This window comes from Podarcis melisellensis, assembly GCF_964234715.1.
Source record: "Podarcis melisellensis genome assembly, chromosome: 6".
Taxonomy (NCBI): Eukaryota; Metazoa; Chordata; class Lepidosauria; order Squamata; family Lacertidae; genus Podarcis; species Podarcis melisellensis.
The window spans coordinates 1,957,246-1,983,440 of NC_138538.1; the positions used below are offsets into that span (position 1 = coordinate 1,957,246).

The following is a 26,195-nucleotide window of genomic DNA, read 5'->3' on the forward strand; positions in this document are numbered from 1 at the left end:
TAAGTACAAGCATTTGCCTACAGGGGATCCTGCTTTGTTCAGAAAGAGATCAACGAGGGGACCTAATAGCTCAAAGCACTGGCAACCATTCATGGGATTTGTTAGATTTGTGTTAGCTATTACAGCCTTTCTCAACCTGTGGGTCCCAGATGTTGTTGAACTACAACTCCCATCACCCCTTGCTAGCAAGGCCAGAGCTCAGGGATGATGGGAGTTGTAGTCTAACAACATCTGGGGACCCACAGGTTGAGAACCACTGTATTAATTAGAAGGAGGACTGTATCAGTTCAGCACCAGACAGCAATCTTCTTTATGAGACCATAGATGTAAAGATTTGGGTCAATGTCCCAGGAGTCACTGGGTATCAGAACAAGTTGCTCAAGGAAGTTCATAGAATCGTAGAGTTGGAAGGGACCCAAATGGACCTTTGCAATGTAGCTATGTGGAACCTCAAAATCATCAGGCTTTGTCCCCCTCTGGTGGGGTGGCCTAACCTACAAACGCCAGTGGTACCTCGAGTTACAAACATCTCAGGTTACAAGCACTTCAGGTTACAAACTCCACTAACCTGGAAGAGTTACCTCGAGTTGAGAACTTTGCCTCAGGATGAGAACGGAAATCGTGTTCCTGCAGCGCAGCGGCAGCAAGAGGCCCCATTAGCAAAAGAGCACGCCTCTAGTTAAGAACAGTTTCAGGTTAAGAACGGACCTCCAGGAACGAATTAAGTTCGTAACTAGAGGTACCACTGTACATCCAATTCTGGCAGGAAAAAAAAGTTTCTCTTGAAGGAAATCAAAATTTAAAGAAGCCCTGTTCTAACCCCCCTGGAGGAACCTGTCTACAATTTGGCAGGCTTAACCAACTCTGGACTGCTTCCTATGCTGGTGGATTTCATCCACTGTTGTGGAAATGGGGGGAATTATAGATATTTTTTGGTGCAAATCCTGAGAGCGTACCCTTATAGTATGCCTGCCCTGGAGGCCACCATCTCTCATAGACACCTCCTCTTCATAGCTTTGTGAAGGTCTGTCATAATGCCAACATTCAAGGTCATGCATAGTGCCACAAACAAACATGGTGCATCAACCACCTCTGATTATCAGTTTCTTGGGATTACAAGTGGGCAAAGTGCGGTTGGCTTATCTCTTGATTTGGGGCTTAAAACAGGCATCTCATTGGCCAATGTGAGAAAAAGAGGTTGGGGGGCTAGGTGGGCCGTTGGTCTGATCCAGCGAGCTCTTCCAGTTTTCTTATGGAAGCATGGAGGCTCTAGCTGAGGCATCAACAGCGCTATAAGTAACAGGGAAAGGGCCGTTTGAAGACATTACTGATGTTCAAGAGACACGTGAGAAACACACAACTCCTCCTGCGGCTGCTGCTTCCAGCTCTCTGCAGGAGAAGGAGAAGCAGACGGCAGAGCAGAAGACAGGATTGCTGACCTCTTGAAGTCTCTTCCTGTAATGCAAGATGGAGCTCTTGCGGACGTTGTCATGACAAAACACCAGCTGGAGCAGAACTTTAACGAGCTTTTATACCCCTTTGAACCTTTCATTGTGGACAAAGATCACAGAATGGTGAGTAGTGTTGTCTGTTGTAGCGGCATCTGGTTCCTTCCACTGCCCTTGGCCCTGTAGGGCAGGCATGTCCAACTTCCAAAAGACAGCGATCTAAAGGGTAAAGGTAAAGGGACCCCTGACCACTAGGTCCAGTCATGGCCGACTTTCGGGTTGTGGTGCTCATCTCGCTTTATTGGCCGAGGGAGCTGGTGTACAGCTTCTGGGTCATGTGGCCAGCAGGACTAAGCTGCTTCTGGTGAACCAGAGCAGCACACGGAAACACTGTTTACCTTCCCGCTGTAGTGGTACCTATTTATCTACTTACACTTTGACGTGCTTTCGAACTGCTAGGTAAGCAGGAGCAGGGACCGAGCAACGGGAGCTGACCCCGTTGCGGGGATTCGAACTGCCGACCTTCTGATCAGCAAGCCCTAGGCTCTGTGGTTTAACCCACAGCACCACCTGTGTCCCTTAGGCAACGATCTACTTCCACTATAAAAAAACTGGCAGTGATCTACCCATTGGATTGACCAGAGTTGTTGAACTTTTTGGGGGGGAGGGATGAGCAAAAATTGTTGACTGCAGACACCCCTGCTGTAGGGCAAATTCTGGGCCCATACAGGACTTAAATACAGTACACTTTGCAGCTCCTCCTCACTCAGAACTTCTTGAAATGGCTATGAATTTCTTCTAATTCTAACACTAATCCAACACATGGATTTTCTTGTTTTTAGAAGGGCTTTTAAATAGCAAGTTAGCTCACCAGATAATAAGGCCAAAGTGTGGCTCAGCCAAATGGAGATTAGTTTAGCTGAGGGGAAGAACAGTCAGCAGAATGGGGAAGAATGAAAGTCCACTTCTCTGCTCTGACCTTCTCCATTGATTTCTCATTCCATGTACATCTCCCAGGGCTATTGCCTGCTGGAAAGTGTTTTGCCTGCGCTTCCAGGGCACGTTTCTTATGATGTGAGTACATTGCATTAGTACGGCTCAGCTTTTAAACATGGTTTTCCCTTCTGAAATTTCTTTGTCTTTTTTCAAATGATTTTTAATGAAGCTTTCTCATATAAACGAGAAATGCATAATAAGAAACAAAAACAGGCATAAGAAATCTTGTGAACTTAGTCTCAGTACTGCCTCTTGATTCCCCCACAAACAAATCAAAGTAACCAGGCAACACGAAGACAGGTAAGATGGAGAAACAGCAACCTGGAAGACCAAAGGAGGTAATTTATAATTTTTTGAGTTCAAGATCAAAAGTGTTTAGGTATAATACCAGTCTGTAAGGGACGGTGAGGATCTTGGGGTGTGTGGGGACAACTGCTCACTGTTGTTGCAAAACAGATTCAACAAATGGAAGTTGCCATCTCTGCATTAGGAAATGTGAGAACATTACAAACAGGTAGCCAGAGAGCTGCTCTTCCAGTAAAGAGTGATTTAAATTTCCCCCATTCCTTATTAAACTTTTGGTCTTCCTGATTTCTGGTTCTTCCAGGCATTTTAGCCACTTCAGCATACTCCATCAATTTATAACGTATCTTAAAGACCATTGTAAATCTAAAATCGTTAGTACGATTGGAATATCACTTGTAGTTTAATGGTGAATTTTGGTTACAATGGAGAGATAAAAAGATCTGGATTATTATAAAAGATGCAGGAGGAAATGATTAACAGTCGGACCCACAAAAGGGAGGAGGGAAGTACAAGAGATTCCTTGGAATCTAGTTTTTAATGTTGTATGTTGGATATGTGGCTGTAAAAATTCAATCTGAAAAACCAAATAAATAAATTTCTAAAAAATAAATAAAGAGTGATTTATATTTCCATTTAAACTATGTCTCTGCAGGAGCTGAACGACTACCTGGCGAACATAACGGCTCGTGGGCCACCTAAATTCCATGGGGCCTATGGTAGTTTTTATGTGATCCATCCATTAAAGATGGAGGTGTTCAATACCAAGGAAATGGAGGTCGCCGTTTGGACTCTGACCGATGTGAGTTCCAGTCTGGGGAGTCTTCTGGAGGAGAACATTCCTGGTCCATCAGCACCGTCTCCCTCCACTGAATGGACCTTCTCTTGTTTTCTCTCTCCCTTTCATGGCAGGCTTACTGTTTATCAGCTGATATTTTTATTACAGACAACAAGCTGAAGCTCTCGTTAACTCTAGACAGGTAACAAACACCCTGACGCCCTATTCAGCGTCATTGCCTCTTGACGTACTTGATAGAACTTCTTGCTTGCATGTGCAGGATGATAGAAGCAAAAGGTTGCATGCCGGTAGATACTGTTGTTGTTGTTGTTTAATTTATATACCAATTAATTACCAGGATGGTTTCTATGTGATTTACAAGAGCAACCAGAAAGCACACATAACTGAAGTACACACTACAACAATTCCATCAAAACAATAAAGCAAGCTAATGAAAACAGTACAATATACTGCTTAACATTTCTAAGCAGTGTGCCGTAAGATTACCTCTTCTGAAATCTCAAATAAAATCAGTTAAGATTGAACATAAAGACAGAAGCCCCAATTAAAATGGGGCGCTTTGCTCACGTGAGTCGAGTGGCAGAAGCCAAAGGTTACGAGTAGTTGGAGATGACGGTTTTCATCCATAGATGAGAATAATAATGAAGTAATAATTCAAGGCCTTGAAGGGTTGTTGGAAAAGGGGAGCGCAAGGGGCACAGCACACAGCTCTCTTCTGCAACAGAAGACTCTGGTCAGGGGCCTCAGGAGGAAGAGCCGAGGGGCCCCACAGCCTCCCAGGATGGGCCACCCAAGGCACTCGCCTCACCATGCCTACTGGTAGGAGCAGCTCTGTCCCGTGTCCTGCTCTCCAAGGAGGCCATCCCTGTATCAGGGGCAACCAGGGTATAGGTCACGTTTTGCAGGGCACAGGGCAGACTGGTGGGGTCAGATGGGCACTGGAAGATAGTTGTTGCTAAGAGTCCAAGCTCAGATTTTTTTCTGTTGTGAACCACCCTGGGATCTTCGGATGAAGGGTGGTATACAAATGTAATTAATTCATGGATATGGATTTTTGACCCTTGATGGGAAGTTTCAGATTTGAGGGGGAATCACGTGCAATGCAGTTGACGGGGAACCTTGTGCTGAGCCACTTCTAACAAGTATTTCCTTTTTCTTCACAGTGGATTTCTGGACATGGAAGGCGATAACGTAAGCTCTTCCACCTATTCTAAGACATTCTGTCGTATAGCAAGATTCATTTATTTAGCCCTTTTTTGCTTGACCTTCCTCACAGTCCCTCTTCAGAGAATCACGGCAAAGGCCATGATTGTGCTTAAAAGCTTCTAAGTGTCTTGCCCAAGACACTCAGCCAATTCATGGCCAAGCAGGGATTGGAACTCAGGACTTCAAAGACTGACTTGTCTGCTCTTTCCACCCGCTGGCGCTGCTTCTGTTCAGTCTAAGGTTTTGCTAATGGGTGATGTCAGGATATGCAGTGGCTTCCAGTTATGTTCTGGGCCCAGTGCCATGGCTGCTCCTGGCCTAGCTCAAAGGAATTGAAATCTACTCGGAGTCAAGTGTGGATTTCATGCTCTTGATTCAGCTCATAGTAGTGAGGAATGGAAGTTCCCCCGAAATGTCTGCTTTATCTACATTATTTACACAATGGCCCCCACGTGATTGGGTAATTCTGGGATTCTCTGGTAGGCCAATCAGGTTGTGGATTCACTTCCACCTGGAGTTGGAATAGGTGGCTCCTGCGGACCAATTTGACTACTCTATTCTGGATCCTATTGCTCTAGGGCCAATCAGACTGCTGCATTTTGAATCCTATTCTTCTAGGACCAATCTGCTGCATTCTGAATCCTATTGTTGTAGGACCAATCAGACTGCTGTATTCTGGATCCTATTCAACTCAGTACATAACAGGAATGTTCTCCCTAACTACAGTACATTTACTTATATGTTAAATTGTGTGTTTATTTGTTAAATTTATATCCCTCCACTCCTCCCAAGGAGTCCAGAGCAGCAAACGCATCTGGGATAAAAACAGGTATGGGTTTTGCAGGAAGGGAAGGTTACGCTCTCCCCAAGGCACCACAACTGATTAATGGGAAGGAGGGAGGTGTCAAAAGGATTGCCCATCTCTGGAGCAAAGTGCCTTGAGATGGCTCTTCATGCTGACTCTCCATTGAAGCCACATGGTTTTTGGTGCTGTTGGACCTGGGCATGAGATGCCTCCCTTTCCATGCTGCTTCCTTGCATTGCTGATCGCATCTCTTTTTCTAGAGGGCTCAGCTCCACGGAGGTGCATACGACGCTGTGGAAATGCTGGAGAAGGTGCTGAACAAAGAGAGTCCTTTTCCAATGTTGGGTAAGAGTTGTGGGGTACCGAGGTGACGTTGACTCAGGTACAGTTGCAGCCTTGATCACCTTTGAGGTTTCCTTCCAAGCCATCACTTCAGCCTTAAACCACAAAGCTTGCTTGTTGGGTAGCACCGATGGCTGAACTGAAGCCTTCAGCTGATCTCCACTTAGTTCAGCAAGGCTCTCTGGAGGAGCATCCCTTTGTGGCTGTATAGAAGCCCTAAGGGACATGGATGAAGAGAAGAAGAAGAGTTTGGATTTGATATCCCGCTTTATCACTACCCTAGGGAGTCTCAAAGCGGCTAACATTCTCCTTTCCCTTCCTCCCCCACAACAAACACTCTGTGAGGCGCTGTGGTCTAAACCAGTGAGCCTAGTCAAATCCCTGAGAAGGGGTGAGCTCCCGTTGTTTGGTCCCTGCTCTTGCCCACCTAGCAGTTCAAAAGCACATCAAAGTGCAAATAGATAAATAGGTACCGCTCCGGTGGGAAGGTAAACGGCGTTTCCGTGCGCTGCTCTGGTTTGCCAGAAGTGGCTTAGTCATGCTGGCCACTTGACCCGGAAGCTGTCTGTGGACAAACGCTGGCTCCCTCGGCCTATAGAGCGAGATGAGCGCTGCAACCCCAGAGTCTGCGACTGGACGTAACGGTCAGGGGTACCTTTACTTTTACCTAGAAGCCCTAATGTCAAGGAAAGAGGAACGTGGTAATACCCGCCCCTCCTCAATCTGGCCTAGTGACATGAGCCAGGATGCCTTCTGTTGACCCAAATTGGTGCATGCTGTGTTTCTTCTCTCCAGATTACCTGCAGCAGGAGCTCCCCTTGCCTCTGGTTCCAGACATTGGCGAAGTGATGAAGATGGAAGATACGTCCTATGATGTGAGCCTTTGGCCTTTAGTCCATGGTTCAGGATGCAGCCCTGAAGGTTCTTAAGGGGCAGGAATAGCACTGAAGTGCCACAGGGGACTTTCCGCAAAGTCTCAGAGTGCAGTTCCCTGCCGCAGTTCAGCAGAGCAGGTGCTCTATGTAGGCAGCTCTGATGGCAAGGGGGAAAAGCGGCAAGAGATGAGTTGTTGCGCACATGTGCAGAGGGAACCCACAGCCAGGCCAACAGCACAATTCAAAGTGTTGGTGTTGACCTAAATGGCCTCAGCCCAGTATACCTGAAGGAGCGTATCCACCCCCATCGTTCTGCCCAGACACTGAGGGCCTTCTGGCGGTTCTCTCCCTGCGAGAAGTGAGGTTACAGGGAAACAGGCAGAGGGCTTTCTTGTTAGTGGTGCCCGCCCTGTGGAACACCCTCCTATCAGATGTCAAGGAAATAAGCAATTATCTGACTTTTAGAAGACATCTGACAGCAGCTCTGTTTAGGGAGGTTTTTAATGTGTGACATTTTAATGTATTCTCAATCTTTGAGTGTCTGGGGAAACCCAGCCAGATGGGTGGGGTACAAATAATGAATTATTATTATTATTATTATTATTATTATTATTATTATTGAAAAGAGGGAGAGGGGGAGATTTGGGGTGCAGGGGTGGTGTTCTCCTGAAGCAATGGCCTCTGCAGGGGCAAGGCAAAGGCACCTTGGACAGCTGAGGCTGGAGATCTCCTTGGAGAAGGGGCCAGGTCCTGTTTCAGCAGCAACCAGGAATTGCAGTTCTATCAGGCTTGCTAGCTAAACCTTCCCCAGGGACTGCCCGCCCTGCTTCGCCATCTAAGGTGAAACAAGAAAGTCACCGCCACCACTGATGCCCTCCCCCAAAGCCTTGCTAACAGAGTTGTATGGCTGTGGTGGCAGCTTACAGTGAGATCTTGTTAAATATAATAATAATAATAATAATAATAATAATAATAATAATAATAATAATAATAATAATAATAATAATAATTTATTTGTACCCCGCCCATCTGGCTGGGTTTCCCCAGCCACTCTGGGCGGCTTCCAACAGAACACTAAAATACAATAACCTATTAAACATTAAAAGCTTCCCTGAACAGGGCTGCCTTCAGATGTCTTCTAAAAGTCTGGTAGTTGTTTTTCTTTTTGACATCTGGTGGGAGGGCATTCCACAGGGCGGGTGCCACCACCGAGAAGGCCCTCTGCCCGGTTCTATGTAACTTGGCTTCTCGCAGGGAGGGAACCGCCAGAAGGCCCTCAGAGCTGGACCTCAGTGTCCGGGCAGAATGACGGGGGTGGAGACGTTCCTTCAGGTCTACTGGACCGAGATCTTGCTGGAAGCCGTCTCCATGCAACCCTGCTGGCAGCAATCCTGCCCTGTGGGACTCTGCTGCCTGAGGCAGCTGCTTCCACCTGCCTCATGGGCAGCCCGGCCCTGAGCTTCACTGAGCTGAGTCGCTTCATTTAAAGCAGCCCAGTCTGCTTTAAAAGGCATCAGCTCCAGTGGAGTCACAGAGACTGTGGTTCCCCTAGGACAGGGGACTCTTCTCAGCCAGCAAACCACAAACCCTTGTCTCTAACTTTCTGGGAAGGGGGGTTGCACATACCATTGGTTGGGGGGGCAGAACCAGAAGGTCTAGGCATGGTTGTGACGCTTAACTTTATACGGTCAGCTAGTTTGCAGTCATGCAGAAGTCCAGAGGTTTGTACATGCCTTCCCCCTCTATCCAGGCCAGTGTGAGGCATGGCCAGGATTCAAGAGCACCCTCTAGCCCACAGAAAAGGCCTCAGGAGGGCATGAAAGAGGGCAAGGGAAGGCTGCGGGGGCACCAGGAAAAGGAGGGGATCTCAGCAGGGTCCTGTGGCTCCAGGAGTCAGGGGGCAGAGGGTGGGAGCCCGCTGGGAAGGGCTCAAAAATCAGAGTTGGAGGAGAGAAATCTTTGGCATTGGGTGGAAAAAAATCACACTCCGGGAGTCGGATGGGCACATTTTGAACTCTTCCTTTTCCTTCGCTATAGGAATTCCTCTTGGTTTCTATAATCGCAAAGTAAAGATGTCCTCTGGGGTCCTGCTTGAAAACCAAGAAGTCAAAATCATCTCTCACCACCTCCATCCCCTTTGGGGCCATTTCCTTCAGTAGCACCAACCAGCAGCAGGAAATGGTGCTGCCTCCAGATTTGGAAAGCCTAGGATCTCTATAGCAAAGGCCTCGCTTAGGATTTAAATTGCTTGAAAGGTCTGTGTTGAGGCAATGGGCAGTGCAAGGTGGGAGCCACACACGGGGTCCTGAATGCTCCTCTTGGTGAAGCAGCACCCATCGATTTGACTGGAGCTCCCTTGAAAGTGCTTTCAAGTGGTCAGTGTCCAGTGGGGAAAAAGTCGTATTTCCCATAATATCAATCCCTCTTGATGGATGAAATGAGCATGGAGGTCTCCAGATCTCCTTCGATACTCCAACCACCACTTAGCAGGTGTTTGCCCAGTGTAATAAGAATTTAAGGTCTCAAATATATTAGTTTTCCAACAAATTAAACACAACATTACATGTTTCGTTTAGAATATTTTTTTTCTTGTTTTCTTGTTTTCCTTCTCTAAAAACTATGTGCATGTTATGGTCAGGTGCGCGTTATAGAGTGAAAAATACGGTAACTCTCAAGCACCTAAACCTGGTGCTTTATGCCTTTCTCTGCACTCTTTCATGCATGCACACATAACTCTGGTGCCCTGGGATTTTAGATCTTGACATCAAAAGTCAGTGCGCACACCGTGGGGCAAGTTACACTGGCGTAGGCTTGCAGAGGGGAACTCAGGCCCTGCAAAGTTGTTCGTTCCCTGGGGTTCCTCACACTGAACTGAATGGGAAACAACAGAGAAAAGAGAGAGATGCTGGGAAGGGAGAGAAGCAAGTATTGAGCCCTGAAATTTGAGGGGAATGAATTCTTCATGGTTAAGCTACTGGGGTGCTGGGATGGGGAGTAGAAATTATGCAGAGCAATGATCAAGGTAAAGGGATCTTCTGGGTACTGCGAGGGACTCCAGCTTTCTCACTGGGGAACTTGCAAATGAAATTAAATCCAGTATGCAATCGTCTCAAAACTCAAGTCATGTTGCAGAATTAAAAGTGTTTACTGGTTTTCCTCTGTGAGCCAGCCAAAATAAGGAGGTGCCTAAATTAGGATAGAGCAGCCCTTTCCAAATTTTGCTAGAGTGTCGGCTACAGTGTGGAGGTGTGTTGGGATCTCGCTGGACCAACCAGCCATTTTACCTTAGTAGAATTACTGGTGCCACCCAGACCTTGGCAGCAGCAGGAAGGGAAAAGCTAGGCCGTTTCATTTGCTATGTTGCTCCTTCCTTTGCCAAATGCATCTGCAAATGCCGCTTTTTTGAGGAAAGTTGCTTGCTCGCTGTCCCTTTAAAAGCCACCCATCAGTCAGTCTGGCCCAATATCTCCACCTTGGCTCTGGGCCCTTCGACCTGCTGGCTGTGGGGAGACCAAAATGGGGGGCATCTCTCAGGAACTCCCTACCAATGGCGGGATGAAGGGGCTGCCCATGAAATGGGGGGGGGGTCTCTGCCTGTGCCAAAGGGACCCCCTTGGCTAAGGGCTCCTTCTCACCTGGAGGTTTCTTGGGACCCCCATGAGTCACCTAGTCAACAGGTGTGGAGAGAGTCCTCTTTTCAAGGAAGGGAGGACTAGAATTAAGGGGGGGGGGTGAATATGCAAACATTAATAGACAACCGTCCTTTGAAATTTACACACACACCCCTGTTCTTGCTGTGCAGTCCTCTGGCCAAGAAATTCGTACAGATATATATACACTAAGATAAAGGGAAAATAACGTACAAAAGCATATTATGGGAGGAGAAATTGCTTTGCCGAACTGTGAATGTGTCCTTTTATTTAAAATGCATCTCTGGGTTATTTGTGGGGCATAGGAATTCGTTCATTCTCCCTCCCCCCCCCCAAAAAAATATATATAGTCCAGCCCACCGTCTGAGGGACGGTGGACTGGCCCACGGCTGAAAAAGGCTGCTGACCCCTGATAAGACATACCCTTAGGTGCTGCAACCACAAATGTCAAAATGTGGCACAGGACACATGTCCCAAGTTCTGACCTGATGGCTGTGTGTGTCACCTGTAATAGCCCAATAGAAAATACATCAAAATGTGAGTTAACATTATAAAACGTCCCTCGTTCTGCAATAAGCAACCAACATTCAATACTCGGGTCAACAGCTTTTATTTTAAGAAGACATACATTTACATAGGTGGTTTTTCCCCCCTATTATGTTTTTACTGTAATTTTACCGGTGTTAGCCACCCTGAGCCCGGCTCTGGCCGGGGAGGGCGGGGTATAAATAAAATTATTATTAAAATTACAAGCCAAATTGTATGGCTGGAGCAATCCAGACATGCCTAGGTCATTAGTGACTTAAGTTTCTGCCAATGTTCCTACTGTCCACTGAAGGATACTGGTCTCCCCCGGTCAGACAAGTCTCTTTGGAAGACAACAGCCTTAGAAGTTTCCTCATCAGCACAAACGTCAATCAAGTGGAGCATCAGCAGGTGTACTAGAAAACTGACGCTGCCCCCTGCCTGGCAAGGCAGAGGGGTGAGGAAGGCTGACCAACCAGGTCATTTAACTGAGCAACCCTCTTAGCAGAGTTGGGACATGCCAGGATCTGTCTCCAGTCCCAAAATCGCCTTCTGCTCCTCCCTTCCTTCAGACGCTGTGGATCCTTTCAGGGTGGTTCGGCAGAGTGGGATGCCCCTCAGCGTCTGGGAGCTGGAAGAGGAGATCTGGAAAGAAGGAAGGTGCGTGTGAATGTTAGGAGATGCCCCCGTAATCAGGAACCAGTGAGTTCACCTGCAAGATCGCCTGACCTCCAGGTGCAACCACTCAGCTGCTTCCATCTGTGGAACTGGAAGTGCCTACACTTTGGAACTCCCTGCCTAGTGATATCAGGCAAGGCACTTTCATTGTACAGTGGTACCTCGGGTTACATACGCTTCAGGTTACATAAGCTTCAGGTTACAGACTCCGCTAACACAGAAATAGTGCTTCAGGTTAAGAACTTTGCTTCAGGATGAGAACAGAAATTGTGCTCCGGTGGCGCGGCAGCAGCAGGAGGCCCCATTAGCTAAAGTGGTGCTTCAGGTTAAGAACAGTTTCAGGTTAAGAACGGACCTCCGGAACGAATGAATTAAGTTCTTAACCTGAGGTACCACTGTACTCTCTTTGGCACCCACTATAAGTCATCTTCGTTTAGACAAGCCAATGCAGACATTTAGAAAGTTGGTGAGAGATTTCGTCCGTTTTTAGCCTAGCGTTATTTTCACTTTGCTAAAAGTCTTAAATTATTGCTGCTAAAACAATAAAACTATCACTAAGAAGAATTATCTTTTTTTTTTTGTAACCCGCTTGAAGGACTTTTTTAAAAAAAATTAAAAATCCAATCACGCGGCATAGACATTTTGTGAACTAAAATAAAAATAAAAATCAGGCAGTAGGATTTTTCTAGTGTATAGTAAACTATGGAACTCCCTCCAGCAGGCAGTGACAGTCACCTACCTGAATAGCTTTTAAAGAGGACTAGACCAGGGGTAGGCAACCTAAGGCCCATGGGCCAGATGCGGCCCAATCGCCTTCTCAATCTGGCCCACGGACGGTCCGGGAATCAGCATGTTTTTACATGAGCAGAATGTGTCCTTTTCTTTAAAATGCATCTCTGGGTTATTTGTGGGGCATAGGAATTCATTCATTTCCCCCCCCCCAAAAAAAAAATATAGTCTGGCCCCCCACGAGGTCTGAGCGACAGTGGACCGGCCCCCTACTGAAAAAGTTGGCTGACCCCTGGATTAGACAATTAATGGAGGGGGAGATGGCCTTAGGTGGCCACTAGGCCTGATGGCTCTGTTCTCCTTGTACTGTCGGAGGCAGCATGCCCTGAAATACCAGTTTCTGGGACCCCTTGTGAGGAGAGGGGCTGCTGCCCTCCCCCAATACCCCTTTTGGGGCTTCCCCCATTAGGGCATCGGGCTGGTCACTTGAGGAGGCCAAGATGCTGGACTCATTTGGCCTTGGAGCGCATTTATCTGCTACTCTCTCCTTACACCATTTGCTTCCACCTAGGAAACAGCAAGGGACTGGTCAATCACCTTCACCAGGACATAATCGCCAGGCTGGACTCGGACTTGGGATCCCAAGCCGGTGCCATCATCCACCTCCACGTCTGGGAAGATCACTTTGATGTTGCCATCGTTCCGGCCACACAGGTCCAGGGCTGAGCGTTTGCTCGTCTGGTGAAGCAAGGAGGGCGTGTGTTAAATTTATTTATTTGATTGGTTAATTAGCAACAGCAAAATAATGCAAACATAGCAAAGAGGGGCAAAAGATTGAAAATGTAAAGCATGAAGCATCACAGCCGAGAAGGAAAAAAGTACAAAGATACAGCACAGCTCCAGTGAGATAAATCAAATATTGTTTATAAAGATTCCCTTTACAGATAATAAAGCTTTGTAAATATAAGTGTTCTCTACTTGTGAATTCCATCATGATTGAGAATAAAGCTTCTAGAGTCTTAAACGAGCCGTCAATGAGTGACCTTTTGCCTCAATGTTTGTATAAGGAATAAAATTGTGCCATATATCAGTTAAAAAGGGCATTTGAGTTCAGCCCTTCAGATACTTTTAGTTTAAGGGATATCTTTCCAAGAAGGGCAGTTTGCCAAACTGTTGAATACGAGCAATCCAAATTATTAGGATTGAAGGTATTTCAGGATTTGACAGGCATTCCTAAGCCTGGAGGAAAAAAGCTTGGGCAACAGCCGTACAAATTTCCAAGTTAAGGACAGTTCAGGACACCAAAATGATCAGGGAGATGAATGACCCCCCCCCCCATGAAGGAATGTTGCAGCTTTGGGGGCTTTTTCGTTTAGAAAAGACTCAAGGAAGAAGAGACACGCAGATGTTTATAAAATCAGGCACGGAATGGAGGAAGCGGGAAAGTTTTCTTCCTCTCTCCTAACACTGGAACGCTGGGATATCCAATTAAGCTGAATGTTGGGAGATTTGGGACAGATAAAATAAAAGTCCTTCACACAGCACAGAGTTAAACCATGGAACTCCCTGTCGCAGGAGGCAGTGGGCCGCCTTAAAAGAAGATAGGACAAATTCATGGGGAAAGCTATCAAAGCCTACTAGCCAAGATGGCTTGGCTCCACCTCCGCAACTGGAGACATTAAATGCTTCTGAATACCAGTTGCTGGAAACCGCAGGAGGGGAGGGCGCTTGCATCCTGCTTGCGTGTTTCCCATGGGGGCATGTGATCAGCTGCTGTGAGAACAGCATGCTGGACTAGATAGGCCATTGGCCTGATCCAGTGGGGTCTTCCTAGGTTCTTATGTTCCCAGCTTGATTACTGTAATGCATTCTGCAAAGGGCTGCCCTTGAAGACAGTCCCGGATACTGTAGCAAGTAATAATAATAATAATAATAATAATAATAATAATAATAATAATAATAATAATAATATTTAATTATTATTATTAATTTATTATTATTATTATTATTATTATTATTATTATTATTATTATTATTATTATTTATACCCAACCCATCTGGCTGGGTTTCCCCAGCCACTCTGGGCGGCTTCCAACAGAACACTAAAAAACAGTAAGCTATTAAACATTAAAAGCTTCCCTAAACAGGGCTGCCTTCAGATGTCTTCTAAAAGTTTGGTAGTTATTTTTCTCTTTGACATCTGGTAGGAGGGTGTTCCACAGGGCAGGTGCCACCACCAAGAAGGCCCTCTGCCTGGTTCCCTGTAACTTGGCTTCTCGCAGCAAGGGAACTGCCAGAAGGCCCTCGGAGCTGGACCTCAGTGTCCGGGCCGAACGATGGAGGTGAAGACACACAGCAAGGTCAGCTCCTCTCCTCTCTGCTCCCCTCTTTTGATGCTAAAAGCAGACCCCCTGACACCACCACCTGCCATGTGCAGAAGAGGCAGACATTGGATGACTAATTACAGGTAGGTAGCCGTGTTGGTCTGCCGTAGTCAAAACAAAATTAAAAAAAATCCTTCCAGTAGCACCTTAGAAACCAACTCAGTTTGTTATTGGAATGAGCTTTCGTGTGCATGCACACTTCTTCAGATACACTGAAACAGAAGTCCCCAGGCCCTTATATATAGTGAGAGGGTGGGGAGGGGTGTTACTCAGAAGGGGGGTGGAAATGGGTGATTGGCTGATAGGTGTGGTAAACCTGTTGACAACTGTTTACGACTGCAATTGGTCTTACAGGAAAAAGCAAGGGGTGAGATGTCTAAAAATAGCTGTATCGTGTATAATGAGATAAGAATCCAATGTCTCTATTCAGACCAGGTCTCTCCATAGTTTTAAGTTTGGTAATAAGTTGCAATTCAGCAACTTCTCTTTCCAGTCTATTTCTGAAATTCTTTTGTAATATGACAGCTACTTTGAGATCTTGTCTAGAATGTCCTGGGAGGACTAAGACCGCTCTCTGCCTCCACCCTCTTGACTCCTGCAGCATTTATCGAAGTGGCACTCACACTCTCTACCAAGACCACTTGCACTCGTCCCACGGCGGCTGCGTTTGCCCAGGACGCCTCCTCACGAAAGACGGTCATGAGCTCCTTCAGCCGCCTCTGCTTCACTTCAGGGGGCACGTTGTCCTGCAGGCGGTGAAACGCCCGGGTTTTCTGGGGGAACAAAGCGCCAGTGACTCGGAGGCAGAAGCCCTGCACTTTGTTAAAAAGGGGTCACAAGCATTCTGCACACACCACATTCAAAATTCTGTGGCTCTTCAAATTCTGCAATGGGAATCAATGGGAATCAGAGAATTGTAGAGTTGGAAGGAGCCAATAGAAGTTATGCCCAGATCAAGGGAAGTCATAGGCTTCAGCCTTGGTCAGACCACACCTGGACCCCCACGTCCAGTTCTGGGCACCACAATTCAAGAAGGACACTGACAAGCTGGAAGGTGTGCAGAGGAGGATGAACGAAATGATCAAGGGTCTGGAAACCATGCCTTATGAAGAATGGTTGAAGGAGTTGGGCAGGTTTAGCCTGGAGGAAAAAAGACCAAGAGGTGATGTGACAGCCACCTTCAAATATCTGAAGGTAAAGGTAAAGGGACCCCTGACCATTAGGTCCGGTCGTGGCCGACTCTGGGGTTGCGGCGCTCATCTCGCTTTACTGGCCGAGGGAGCCGGCGTACAGCTTCTGGGTCATGTGGCCAGCAGGACTAAGCCGCTTCTGGCGAACCAGAGCAGCGCACGGAAATGCCGTTTACTTTCCCACCGGAGTGGTATCTATTTATCTACTTGCACTTTGACGTGCTTTTGAACTGCTAGGTGGCAACGGGAGCTCACCCCGTTGCGGGGATTCGAACCACCAACCTTCTGATTGGGAAGTCCTAGGCTCTGTGGTTTAACCCACAACGCCACCCACGTCCAAAACTGGAAATCACAAGAAATTCCTACTATTGCGGAGTGGCAGATGAAAATGATGAGATATGCAGAGCTGGCCAAACTGATGGAAAGAATCTGGGATAAGGACGGTCAGAGGTTTCAAGAAAGTTGGGAGTAAATTTATGGTGTATAGGATAATTGTAAAACTTTAAAAACACTGGCAGGACTGAAATAGCTCTTACAATGTACGACAGGTATAAGTTAAAAAATAGAATACGCGATCTAAGAAAATAAGGGATACTCGCTGAAGGGAGGGAGGGAAGTCACAAGCTCCGCAGAGCTAAAAGTATTTAAGTTGTTTATTGTATTGTATTATAAAAGTATGTATAAGGAAAACAATAAAAAATATTTTTTAAAAAAAAATCTGAAAGGCTGTCACATGGAAGAGGGAACAAGCTTGTTTTCTCCTGCTCTGGAGGGCAGAACCCTTTCATGTCATTTGAAATGTCAATTTCATGTCATTTCATGTCATTCCAACACAACATCAGGAAGAACTTTCTGACGGCAAGAGTCATTCAACAGCGGAATGGATTCCATTGGGAGGTGGTGGCCTCTCCCTCGGAGGTTCTTAAGCAGAGGTTGGCTTCCAGAGCTTCTTTAACTGTGATTCCTGCACTGCAGGGGGTTGGACTACATGACCTTTGGGGGTCCCTTCCAGGATTCCCCCCTCCCTGGGACTTGGCGGCAGAATGTGCTTGCTTTGTCCGTTCAGTAAGGGGCTGCCATTCTCACCTCCCTCATGCTGTAAGCAAAGATGAAGGCTGTGTTGTAGCGGACCTCGCGAAGGAGGGACAGCGTCTGCCGGTGGTCGTCTTCCGTCTCCCCGCAGAAGCCAGCAATGAAGTCGCTGCTGAGAGTCACATCTGCAACGTGAAGGGGACAAAGTGAGACACTCAGCGGGAATCAGAGAGAATGGGATGGTGCAGCAGGTGGAAAACAGCGAAGAACAAGGAGGTTCTTTCTGTCTCAGCACACACTTATTATTTACTGAATTTACCGTATTTTTCGCTCTATAAGATGCACTTTTTCCCCTTCAAAAATTAAGGGGAAATGTGTGTGTGTCCTATGGAGCGAATGCAGACTCCTTGGCCTCTGAAGGGCAGAGGGAGAGCTCCCCCCATGCTCCAGAGGCTTCGCGTTGCTTTCGCTGAAGCCGCGTGAAGCCCCCGGAGCGCAGCGGGAACTCCCGCTGCACTCCGGAGGCTTCAGGCAGCTATCCGCAAGCCTTCGGAGCACAGCAGGAGTTCCCGCTGTGCTCCGAAGGCTTGCGGATAGCCGTCTAGAGAGCAAGAGGGGTCGGTGCACACCGATCCCTCTTGCTCTCCAGGCTTTGCTTCACTGGAGAGGCGCTACACAGTTTTCCCTCTCTTCACAGCGCCCCTTCAGCGAAGCGGGGAGAGAAATGGAAGGGGCTCCGTTTCTCCCTGCACCCTCTCCTGGAGCTCCCTTGTCCATGCACCCTCTCCTGGAGCTCCCTTGTCCATGAAGCAGAACTATTTCCCCATCACACCAACACAGAGAAATACCCCTTATGCAATGCAGCCCTGGCACTTCACTTCCACACGGGCTCACAGGTGAAGCTGAAAGTCCATAAAGATGTACGTCAAGCCAGTAGGGAAGTGGGAAGAGTAAGAATCAGCAACGACGGCTACAGGAGGAACCAACCTGGCAAAGAGTCTCGGATGAGGTGTACGAGCGCCAAGTAAGCTTCCCGGGTATATCTGGGTGGGTGAAGCAGAGAGGGCGAAGTTAGGAGGCACTGATACAGCCTCAGATACCCTGTGGCAAACAGGTACAGACAGGCTTCATAAGAACTGCTGCTACTGCTGCCGCCCAGCAAGGACTGGGATATTTTGGGGGAAGTTTTGATATAGTAGGGATATCTAAAATGTGCAAGAGCTCCGACTCACCCTCTCCTCATCGCCTCCAGGACACGGGTGCTTCCGCTCTGGACCGGGAGGTGCAGATGTTTGCAGATGTTGTGCCTCTCCTTCATGAGCTGGAAGACCTGCCGAGAACACAGCGACCATCAGTGGACCCCAGGCTGTGGGCAACCGCTTGCCCTTGGCCAGTAGGCCAGCAGAGGAAGGGGAGCCAAGCCCACCTCGTCCGGGAAGTCCTTGGGGTGCGGGGAAGTGAAACGGATCCTCATTTCCGGATCGATGGCGGACACCCGGTCCAGGAGGTCTGCAAAGCGCAACCCGCCCTGCTTGGGCTTGTAGACGGAGCTGAACCCGCGACTCAGCTGAGTTGGGGCTGCCGAGAGGAACTGGGCCTCGGAGGTGTCCCGGTAGCTGTTGACGTTCTGGCCCAACAGGGTGACCTCCTTCACCCCCTGCAGAGGGAGGTGGCTGGGTCATTATTGGCAACGTGGGCAAGGAGGCACAGAGGGAGAGGGTGGCGGGAGAAGCCAGGAACCGGAGGCAGTTTACATTTCATCCAGGCAAGCAATAAGCATCACCTGAGGTCACAGCCTCATTCCAGCCAAGGCAAAAACTCTCAAGAGTGGAGGGTGCCGGGGTGCAAAGCAGGCATGGTGAGTGTAGTGATCAGATGGGATTACTATGAAGAATTATAAAATATGCATCAAGCCATTGTGTCTGCATTGAAAGCATTGCGCTGACTGGGTTCGATTCACTGACGATAATTTCTGATCAAATCCTACAAGCTTCTACATCTATGCCATTTTCCCTCTACTGCCCATTTCTCTCTGTCTGACAGGCACGTATAAGCATTCTAGGACACAGGCCAGTTGCCGCTTGCTGCACCAGGCATCCTGGGCCATAAAAGATAGTAGGCAGTTTCTTTGATGTATGCTTCCTTGATTTTGTTAATTTTAGGGCCACCCACCCCCTGGGCCCACCCCCTGGGCCTAGAGATCCCCATTTCTGGCTTCCAGGTCTCCTCCCACCGCCCTGCCCACAATGCAGCAGGGGAGTTTCGCAGTGGGACTGGTCACCTGGTCCGAGAGGGCTTGCACCTCCTGCAGGATGGAGGCCACTGGCCGGCTCCTCTCGCGCCCGCGGGTGAAGGGGACGATGCAGTAGGTGCACATGTTGTCGCAGCCGCGCATGATGGACCTGTGTGTGAGAGAGAGAGAGAGAAGTCCCCCATGGGGTGGGTGGGTGGTGGCCAGACTGGCTTGGGTTTGCTTCCAAGGCAGGGGAGTTTGTCACAGTCTCCTTTTCCCCTCCCACAACTGAGATATACACCAAGTCTGCCAGACCAATTTGTTGGAAGATTCAGGACAGCTAAAAGGAAGTCCTTGTTCACACAGCACAAAGTTAAGCGGTGGAACTCCCTCCCACAAGAGGCAGTGATGACCAGCAATTCGAATGCCTTTAAAAGAGGACTGGACAAATTTATGGAGGAGAAGCCATCAACAACTATTAGCCAAGATGGCTATGCTCTGCCTCAACAGAGTCCCAGTTCCAGGAGGAGAGAGCTGGCTTCCTGCTTGCTGGCTTCCCCAAAGAGGCATCTGGTTGGCCCCTGTAAGACCAGGATGTTGAGCTAAATGGACCAGTGGCCTGATCCTACAGGGTCTTCTTATTGTTAGAATTCCTGCTCCATGATTGCAGTCATGGGATTGTTGTCTATCACATGACGGTGTATGTTTTGACTCCACAAAGTGAGAAGTGACGGAGATGTTTGTGCTCCATGAAGTGGGACTATTGTCCTTTGTCCTTTCTCTTTGCTGTCTGATGCTAGAGAGAGAGGGAGCCATGTTGCAGTGCTCTGTGTGTGTTTATATGTAAATAAAGTAGATTAGCCAAAATGCTGAGTTGCTGAGGTCTGTTACGTAAACTGCGAAGATACTGCAGATCCCTAAGTGTGCTGATGTCTGTTGGCATCGGTCGCTGTGATGTTCGGGCTGAAGAAAGCTTTTGAAGCTCCCAAACAAATGACCAGGAGGGAGAGAACATACCAGTCAGGCATGTGTCTCTATCAGGGTCCTACTCAAGTGTAGGCTGAACTCCTGACACTTACGACACCCCTCCCCAGCTGGACAGACCAAAGCCCACCAAGGCCCCTGCAAAAAAAGGATGGGATCAACCTTAAATCAAATTCTATGGTCTGTTCCAATTGCAATACCTAATTTGCCTCCAAGCGACAGGGAGGAAAATCAGGATGCTTAAAGGAGCCGTGAAGGAAAGGGTGTGAGAGCCAAGAGTTGACTCTGGGGGACGTCCCTAAAGCCCAAGTTTTCATTTACGGATATTAATTATGGGGCAGGTTTTCAGCACCTACTAAAAAATTCCTGTTCAGCCAAGTCTACCCACATGCTTACAAAGTTAGTGCGAATTTTAGCCTGCTTTAGTATTTTAACTTTTTGTATGTTTTAAACATGGTGATGAATTTTTCTCAGTTTTATTATTTTATCCTTTTGTAAAACACTTTGACCAGTTTTTTTCACTATCAAGTAGTGTAGATTATATGTTTGTGTAATCACCATTTATATCCCAGGATTCAAGGTGGTTTATCAAAATGACACAAATAAAACATAATCAGCTAAAAATATGGAAAATATAATCACTAAAAAGAAATTAAAAGCTAACAAACCTTAAACCGTATTTTTTAAAAAAAGCTTTCAGGAAATACCAACTGCAATTTCTTCAGATTGTATATTCAAACATGAGGGCTAGCATCTTGATTTTTAAAATGAGGCTATTCAGATCCAACCGCCTGCAGCCCATGGAGCTTGGCTCATAGAAAGAAGCAGGCTCTGCAACTCAGAGGGAGGCAGGTGCATGCATGAAGATGAGAGACTCCGGACCTCAAAGAGCTCTGGTCACTTTGAACAGATTCGCAACCCGTGTGCAAGAGCACTTGAACTCGCAACCCCATAGAGCCTGACCGAAGGAGCAAGCAGCCCACCCGGCACTCACACGAAGGCCGACGTGGGGCTGGTGCTGGTGTGGACAGGTAGGATGTCTGCGTAAGTTTCATCCAGGGAGAGCAGGACGTTGGCGGCTTGCTGGCCCGTTTCGGCCACTGCCAGGAGCCTGGGAAGGTCGCGGTAGGCATCAGGGCCTGCCACAACGTCGACTAACTTCTCCCGCTCCAGGATCTTCTCCTTCAGCCTCTCAGCCATGCAACCTGCAGACGGGGGAGAACTGTTTACTGATGAATATATACTTTGCACGTTAAAGAGATATTTTTACTGTTTTTACCATTAATTCCATTGATGCTTTTGAATTCTGGTGCTGGAGGAGACCCTTGAGAGTCCCATGGACTGCAAGAAGGTCAAACCTCTCCATTCTGAAGGAAATCAGCCCTGAGTGCTCACTGGAAGGACAGATCCTGAAGCTGAGACTACAATAGTTTGGCCACCTCATGAGAAGAGAAGACTCCCTGGAAAAGACCCTGATGTTGGGGAAGATGGAGGGCACAAGGAGAAGGGGACGACAGAGGACGAGATGGTTGGATAGCGTTTTCGAAGCTATCAGCATGAGTTTGACCAAACTGCAGGAGGCAGTGGAAGACAGGAGTGCCTGGCGTGCTCTGGTCCAGGGGGTTACGAAGAGTCAGACATGACTAAACGACTGAACAACAACAACAACCGTTAATTTCACTGTCTTCTAATTTATTTGTTCAATCTATATACCACCCTTCATCTGTAGATCTCAGAGAGGTTCACAGCATAAAAATACAGCATAAAAACACAAAGTGCATAATAAAAACAAGAGCAAGAACAAAACAATAAACCCTCTCCCCCTTCATATGCCCTACCCAATGCCAATCCCCCCTGCTGTGGCGTTTCGCCTTACCTAATATCCCGATCCGTAAGGGCGCTTGCAATCGGGGCCGCTTGGACTTCAGAGCTTTGAGGTATCGTAAGCGATTCCAGATTGTCTGCTCAGCCTTCTCCCTGAGGATCAGCAAAGGGTCAGCTTTTCTGCCAGGGCTAGGGAACTATTTCTCCAAAGGATGCCAACGCACGTCACAATAAGCCAAGGTTACCTCTGTTGCCCCCCGTTTGGAAACCAGATAATATTTCCATACCTGATTGAACACGTGACAAGGAGAATCACATCTGCCTAATGGAAGAGAGAAGGAGAAGGGGAGAAATGAAAGGGAGAAAAAATATTTCTAAAACCGGATGGGAAGCATCCGAGGCCAAATGCTCCATCTATTTTTTTTCCTTCTTTTTTTTTATAAATATTTATTCAAGATTTTCTTAATACAATAAAGAAAAAACAAACAAAATAACAGATACTTTAACAATAATCATGCTTTCTTCACTTCTTTGGACTTCCTCACATCTCTCGTTCTTGCGTTCCAAATTTTCAAACTTTACCCAGCAATTTATCACCTTATTTCAATTCTTATCTTATAATTTTCCAATATTGTATCCCTAATTTTGGATAATTTAACCCCAAATGCTCCATCTAAGTGGGACAGAACTCTAGTGCCAGACTAGAACCCTCAGACTCAGATCATTCTGTTTCAAAAAGAAAAAGCAAACTTTCTAGCCCTCAAGGTGGAAGAGAGCCATTGGCGAGGGCAACATGTGCCACGGGCTTCGAAACCGGGAAATCACAAGTGTTTCTCCAACTGCCATAAATCCCCACCGCTCTCAGTTCCCTGCCACAAATAACTGCGGAGGCCAAGCATACCTCCTCCAGAATGCTGGTCCTGAGGTAGCCATTTTTCTGGAGGATGGACCAGGCGATCTCTGTATCGTTGACATTCATCTGACAGCCATAAGTCTCCAGGTACACTGCAAGGGGTATGGAGGAGGAGGAGGAGAAGAGGAGGAGGAGAAAAGGGTGGGTTTCTTGGGGAGGGGATCAAACAGCTCTGTCTCCCATTCCCATCACCGATTCTTGAACTGCGGGGGGATAGACTGGATAACCCATTGGCCCCTTCCAACTCTACAATTCTATGAAAACAATCAAAACCTGAACCATCAATTTATGAAACACGGCAAAGACACTTAAATGTCATCTTTACGATAACCCCATGATATGGGTGGATGGTTCTTCCTGTTTTGCAGCTGGGAACTAAAATAAGACTTATCCACAGTCTTCATCCCCAACTAATTTCTAACCAGAGAATAGAAAACCATGCTTATTGTGCTGTATGCTGGTGTCTAATGAAGGAATATAATCTGTCGCTATAACTGATTAGCTGTATTCTCCAAGCAGATATCTGATTAGCCTAGCAAAAATAAAGTGTTTTCGTGAGGAAGGTGTTTGTTTATGCAATAAAGATATTTAAAGTTGCAAAGCACACACAAGAGGCTGTATCTATAGAGAGAGAACTGTGGTTCAGGCATTTCTTTCCAAAGTGTTTAGGCCTAAATTATAATCTTGTAAGCATGTTTGTGATGTCTGCTGTGTGAATGCAATTCTCTTGACACATCGCGCCTGAGTTTGGGAATCAAGGGGAGCATGACATTGGCAAAGCATCAAGGACTCAACCTGCCATCCCCCACCTGCAGCCCACTCCAACCTCCCTCCTTTCCACACAGGTTGCAAAACCAGAATTGAGGATCTGTAGTTCCAGTCTCCAGAGGAATCCTCAGCTCCGGAAGGTGTGTGGTGCTGTGTGGCAGGAAAAAGCAAGGCAGAAACACAGACCTTTTCTTGGGGCACCTGCCAGGGTTCTGGAGCCTAGATAGGGTGCTGAGTCCTCCGCTGCTTCAGCTGGCAAACGGTGAGTTTCCTGCACAGGTCCAGCGTCTTGTAGGAAATGCTGCAATGATGGCCCTGCCGCCAACTTAGCATGGAAATCTTCCAGGCCTCCCTTGCACTTTACTTCTCTGCTGGGCACCCCAGGATCCAAGCCCCTGGTGGAAGCCCAAGCACAAGGTCCAGCCGGTTGCAGGGTCCAGCATGGAGGCCGCCGACAGCACACCCTCAGACCTCCCACGACGCAGCTGCGTATGGACTGCATCTTCACCTCCTGCACCCTAAGACAACCGACAGATTAGTGACTGCAGCAACCTTTTCCAAAGGCAGCATCAAATGAAACACAATCCAACTAGTGGAAAGCGCTTGAGTATTGGAAAGAGCACAGACGTAAATGCAAAACACTGTGTGCAACAACAGCGCATTTCTACATGAATGGAGAAGTTGTGGTTCTCCAAAGTTTCACAGCCTTCTCTGGGTGCCCCTCCAGACTGACTGGAAAAACAATAGTGTGTTAATGGTCAATGTATACATATCGTTCTGCTTTGTTCTGAGATGCTTCCCTGATGCTACCAGATTATTGCCCTCTGGAGGGGCAGCCTCAAGCTACAGCTCAACAGAAGTGGGACAAAAAACAGAAGTAGCAGGCTGGAGCAAAGAAGAGTGGAAAACATTTATTGAATATGTGGAAGATGACTGTATACAGCTGAAAACGCTGGCAGCATGAAGATAAATTCAGCAGAGTAAATAATTTTTGACGGATGTAAAATTGGAAAACTGATTTGAATGGTTATAGTAAAATACGCAGGGATGTATGATATGTAAAATGAACAGTGGAAGGAGGAAAGAAAGGGAAGTCATTGGATATTTTAAAGTTTGTAAAATGTTTTTTGGAATTGCAAAACTAAAAATTTAATAAAAAAATATATTTTTTAAAAGAAGCGGAATGGAGCCTTGGTTGCTGGGGGGTGACACTGTCCTTGCAAAGGGTCCGATCCGCTTCTCCCTGGGAAAAGCTCCAAAACTCTGCGCGTAAGCAGCCTCGCCCCAATGCCCCCCACTTGCCCCGAGCCGCCCCCCCCCCGCACCCCAGGGCGAAGTGACCCCACAAGGTCCTCTCCCAAGGGGGGCATCTGGGCTTACCTGGCAGAGGAAGGAAAGGGGCTCCAGGGGACCCGAGCTGCCAGGTGAGCGGCCACCCACCTGCCAATCAATCAATCAATCAATCAATCAATCAATCAGCCAGCCAGCTGTCTCTCCGCCCCGCATCCAGCCTGATCCGCCCTCCCTGCTGGCCCACGTGCCGCCTCCAGGGGACGCCGGCGCGCTGCGAAATCCTTCCCCTCGGCGTGGAAACGGCTTCCCGGCGCTGCTCCGTTCCGCGCTGGAAACGTTCCCCCGCCCGCCGCGCCTCCTCTCCCGGCCGAGGCCACCCTGGGCGGCTCTGCTCGGGCGGCGCTCCGGCCCCGTCGGAGGCCCCGGGCGGCTTCCTTGCGGAGCCGGCGACGCTGCTTTCCGGTTGCAAGAGGCTGCCGCGCCTGGGGCTGCTGGGCGGGCAGGCAGAAGTTCGTCGGGTGAAGCGCCCAAATCAGCAAAATGTATTTCATTTGTACTCCGCCCCCCCCCCAGGTAGTTTGCAGATTAAAAATAAAAACATGGAGAAAAAGCAATTGAAAAGCAATCAGACATTGAGGGGTATAGACAGAGATATCGATATTTGCATATGCTTACATTATTTGCGTGATTTTAAATTTTAATATTTAATAGAATAGTCTGTTAAAATAAAATATGCTATTAAAACCATACAAATAATTACAATAAAAAAGCAGGGCACCAGCCCTTTCGTCAAAACCATTCCCCCAAACCTGTTGCGTTATTATTATATACAATCAGAATTGTACACTTGGAAGGGACCCCTAGGGTCATCTAGTCCAGCCCCCCGCAATGGAGGAATCGGAGCTGAAGAATCCATGACATGACCAGTCAATCTCTGTTTAAAAACCTCCAAGGAAGGAGAAGTCCACCACCTCCTGACCTGAGCGGGTCCCTTCCACTTCTGAACAGCTGTCAGAAACTCCCTCCTGATGTTTAGTTAGAATCTCCTTTCTTGTAACATGAAGCGATTGATTCAAGTCCTATCCTCCAGAGCAGGAAAAAACGAGCTTAATTCCCCCATTGCAGGGGGTCGGACTAGATGACCCTGGAGATCCCTTCCAACTCTACTGGTTCTCTGATTCTCTGTCTTAGGCTGCAGTCCTAACCCTGCTTACCAGA

General features: G+C 47.6%; 2 protein-coding genes across 3 annotated transcripts; one reads left to right on the plus strand and one right to left on the minus strand.

The window, feature by feature from the left end:
- Nucleotides 1-1,132: 1,132 nt before the first annotated feature.
- Nucleotides 1,133-9,285, plus strand: LOC309373115 (uncharacterized protein). 2 transcript variants are annotated; one of them, XM_081917350.1, is made up of 8 exons: nucleotides 1,133-1,574; nucleotides 2,466-2,522; nucleotides 3,403-3,549; nucleotides 3,660-3,727; nucleotides 4,710-4,737; nucleotides 5,818-5,902; nucleotides 6,695-6,774; nucleotides 8,812-9,285. In XM_081917350.1, the coding sequence occupies exons 1-8, from the start codon at nucleotides 1,461-1,463 to the stop codon at nucleotides 8,842-8,844; spliced, it is 612 nt and encodes a 203-aa protein (XP_081773476.1). In that variant the 5' UTR covers nucleotides 1,133-1,460; the 3' UTR covers nucleotides 8,845-9,285. The 2 variants fall into 2 exon arrangements, with proteins under 2 accessions (XP_081773476.1, XP_081773477.1); XM_081917351.1 differs by lacking the exon at nucleotides 2,466-2,522.
- Nucleotides 9,286-11,450: 2,165 nt separating this feature from the next.
- CDK5RAP1 (CDK5RAP1 mitochondrial tRNA methylthiotransferase) lies at nucleotides 11,451-25,241 on the minus strand (the record flags this gene model as incomplete). The annotated part of the gene is made up of 14 exons (XM_081915471.1): nucleotides 25,065-25,241; nucleotides 23,871-24,202; nucleotides 22,905-23,008; nucleotides 22,291-22,325; nucleotides 22,056-22,156; nucleotides 21,174-21,384; nucleotides 19,244-19,364; nucleotides 18,389-18,619; nucleotides 18,195-18,292; nucleotides 17,950-18,005; nucleotides 17,017-17,147; nucleotides 15,364-15,513; nucleotides 12,954-13,094; nucleotides 11,451-11,594 (listed from the first exon to the last, which is right to left on the minus strand). Exons 2-14 carry the CDS (start codon nucleotides 24,184-24,186, stop codon nucleotides 11,451-11,453), a joined length of 1,839 nt encoding a protein of 612 aa, XP_081771597.1. The 5' UTR covers nucleotides 24,187-24,202; nucleotides 25,065-25,241.
- Nucleotides 25,242-26,195: the final 954 nt, after the last annotated feature.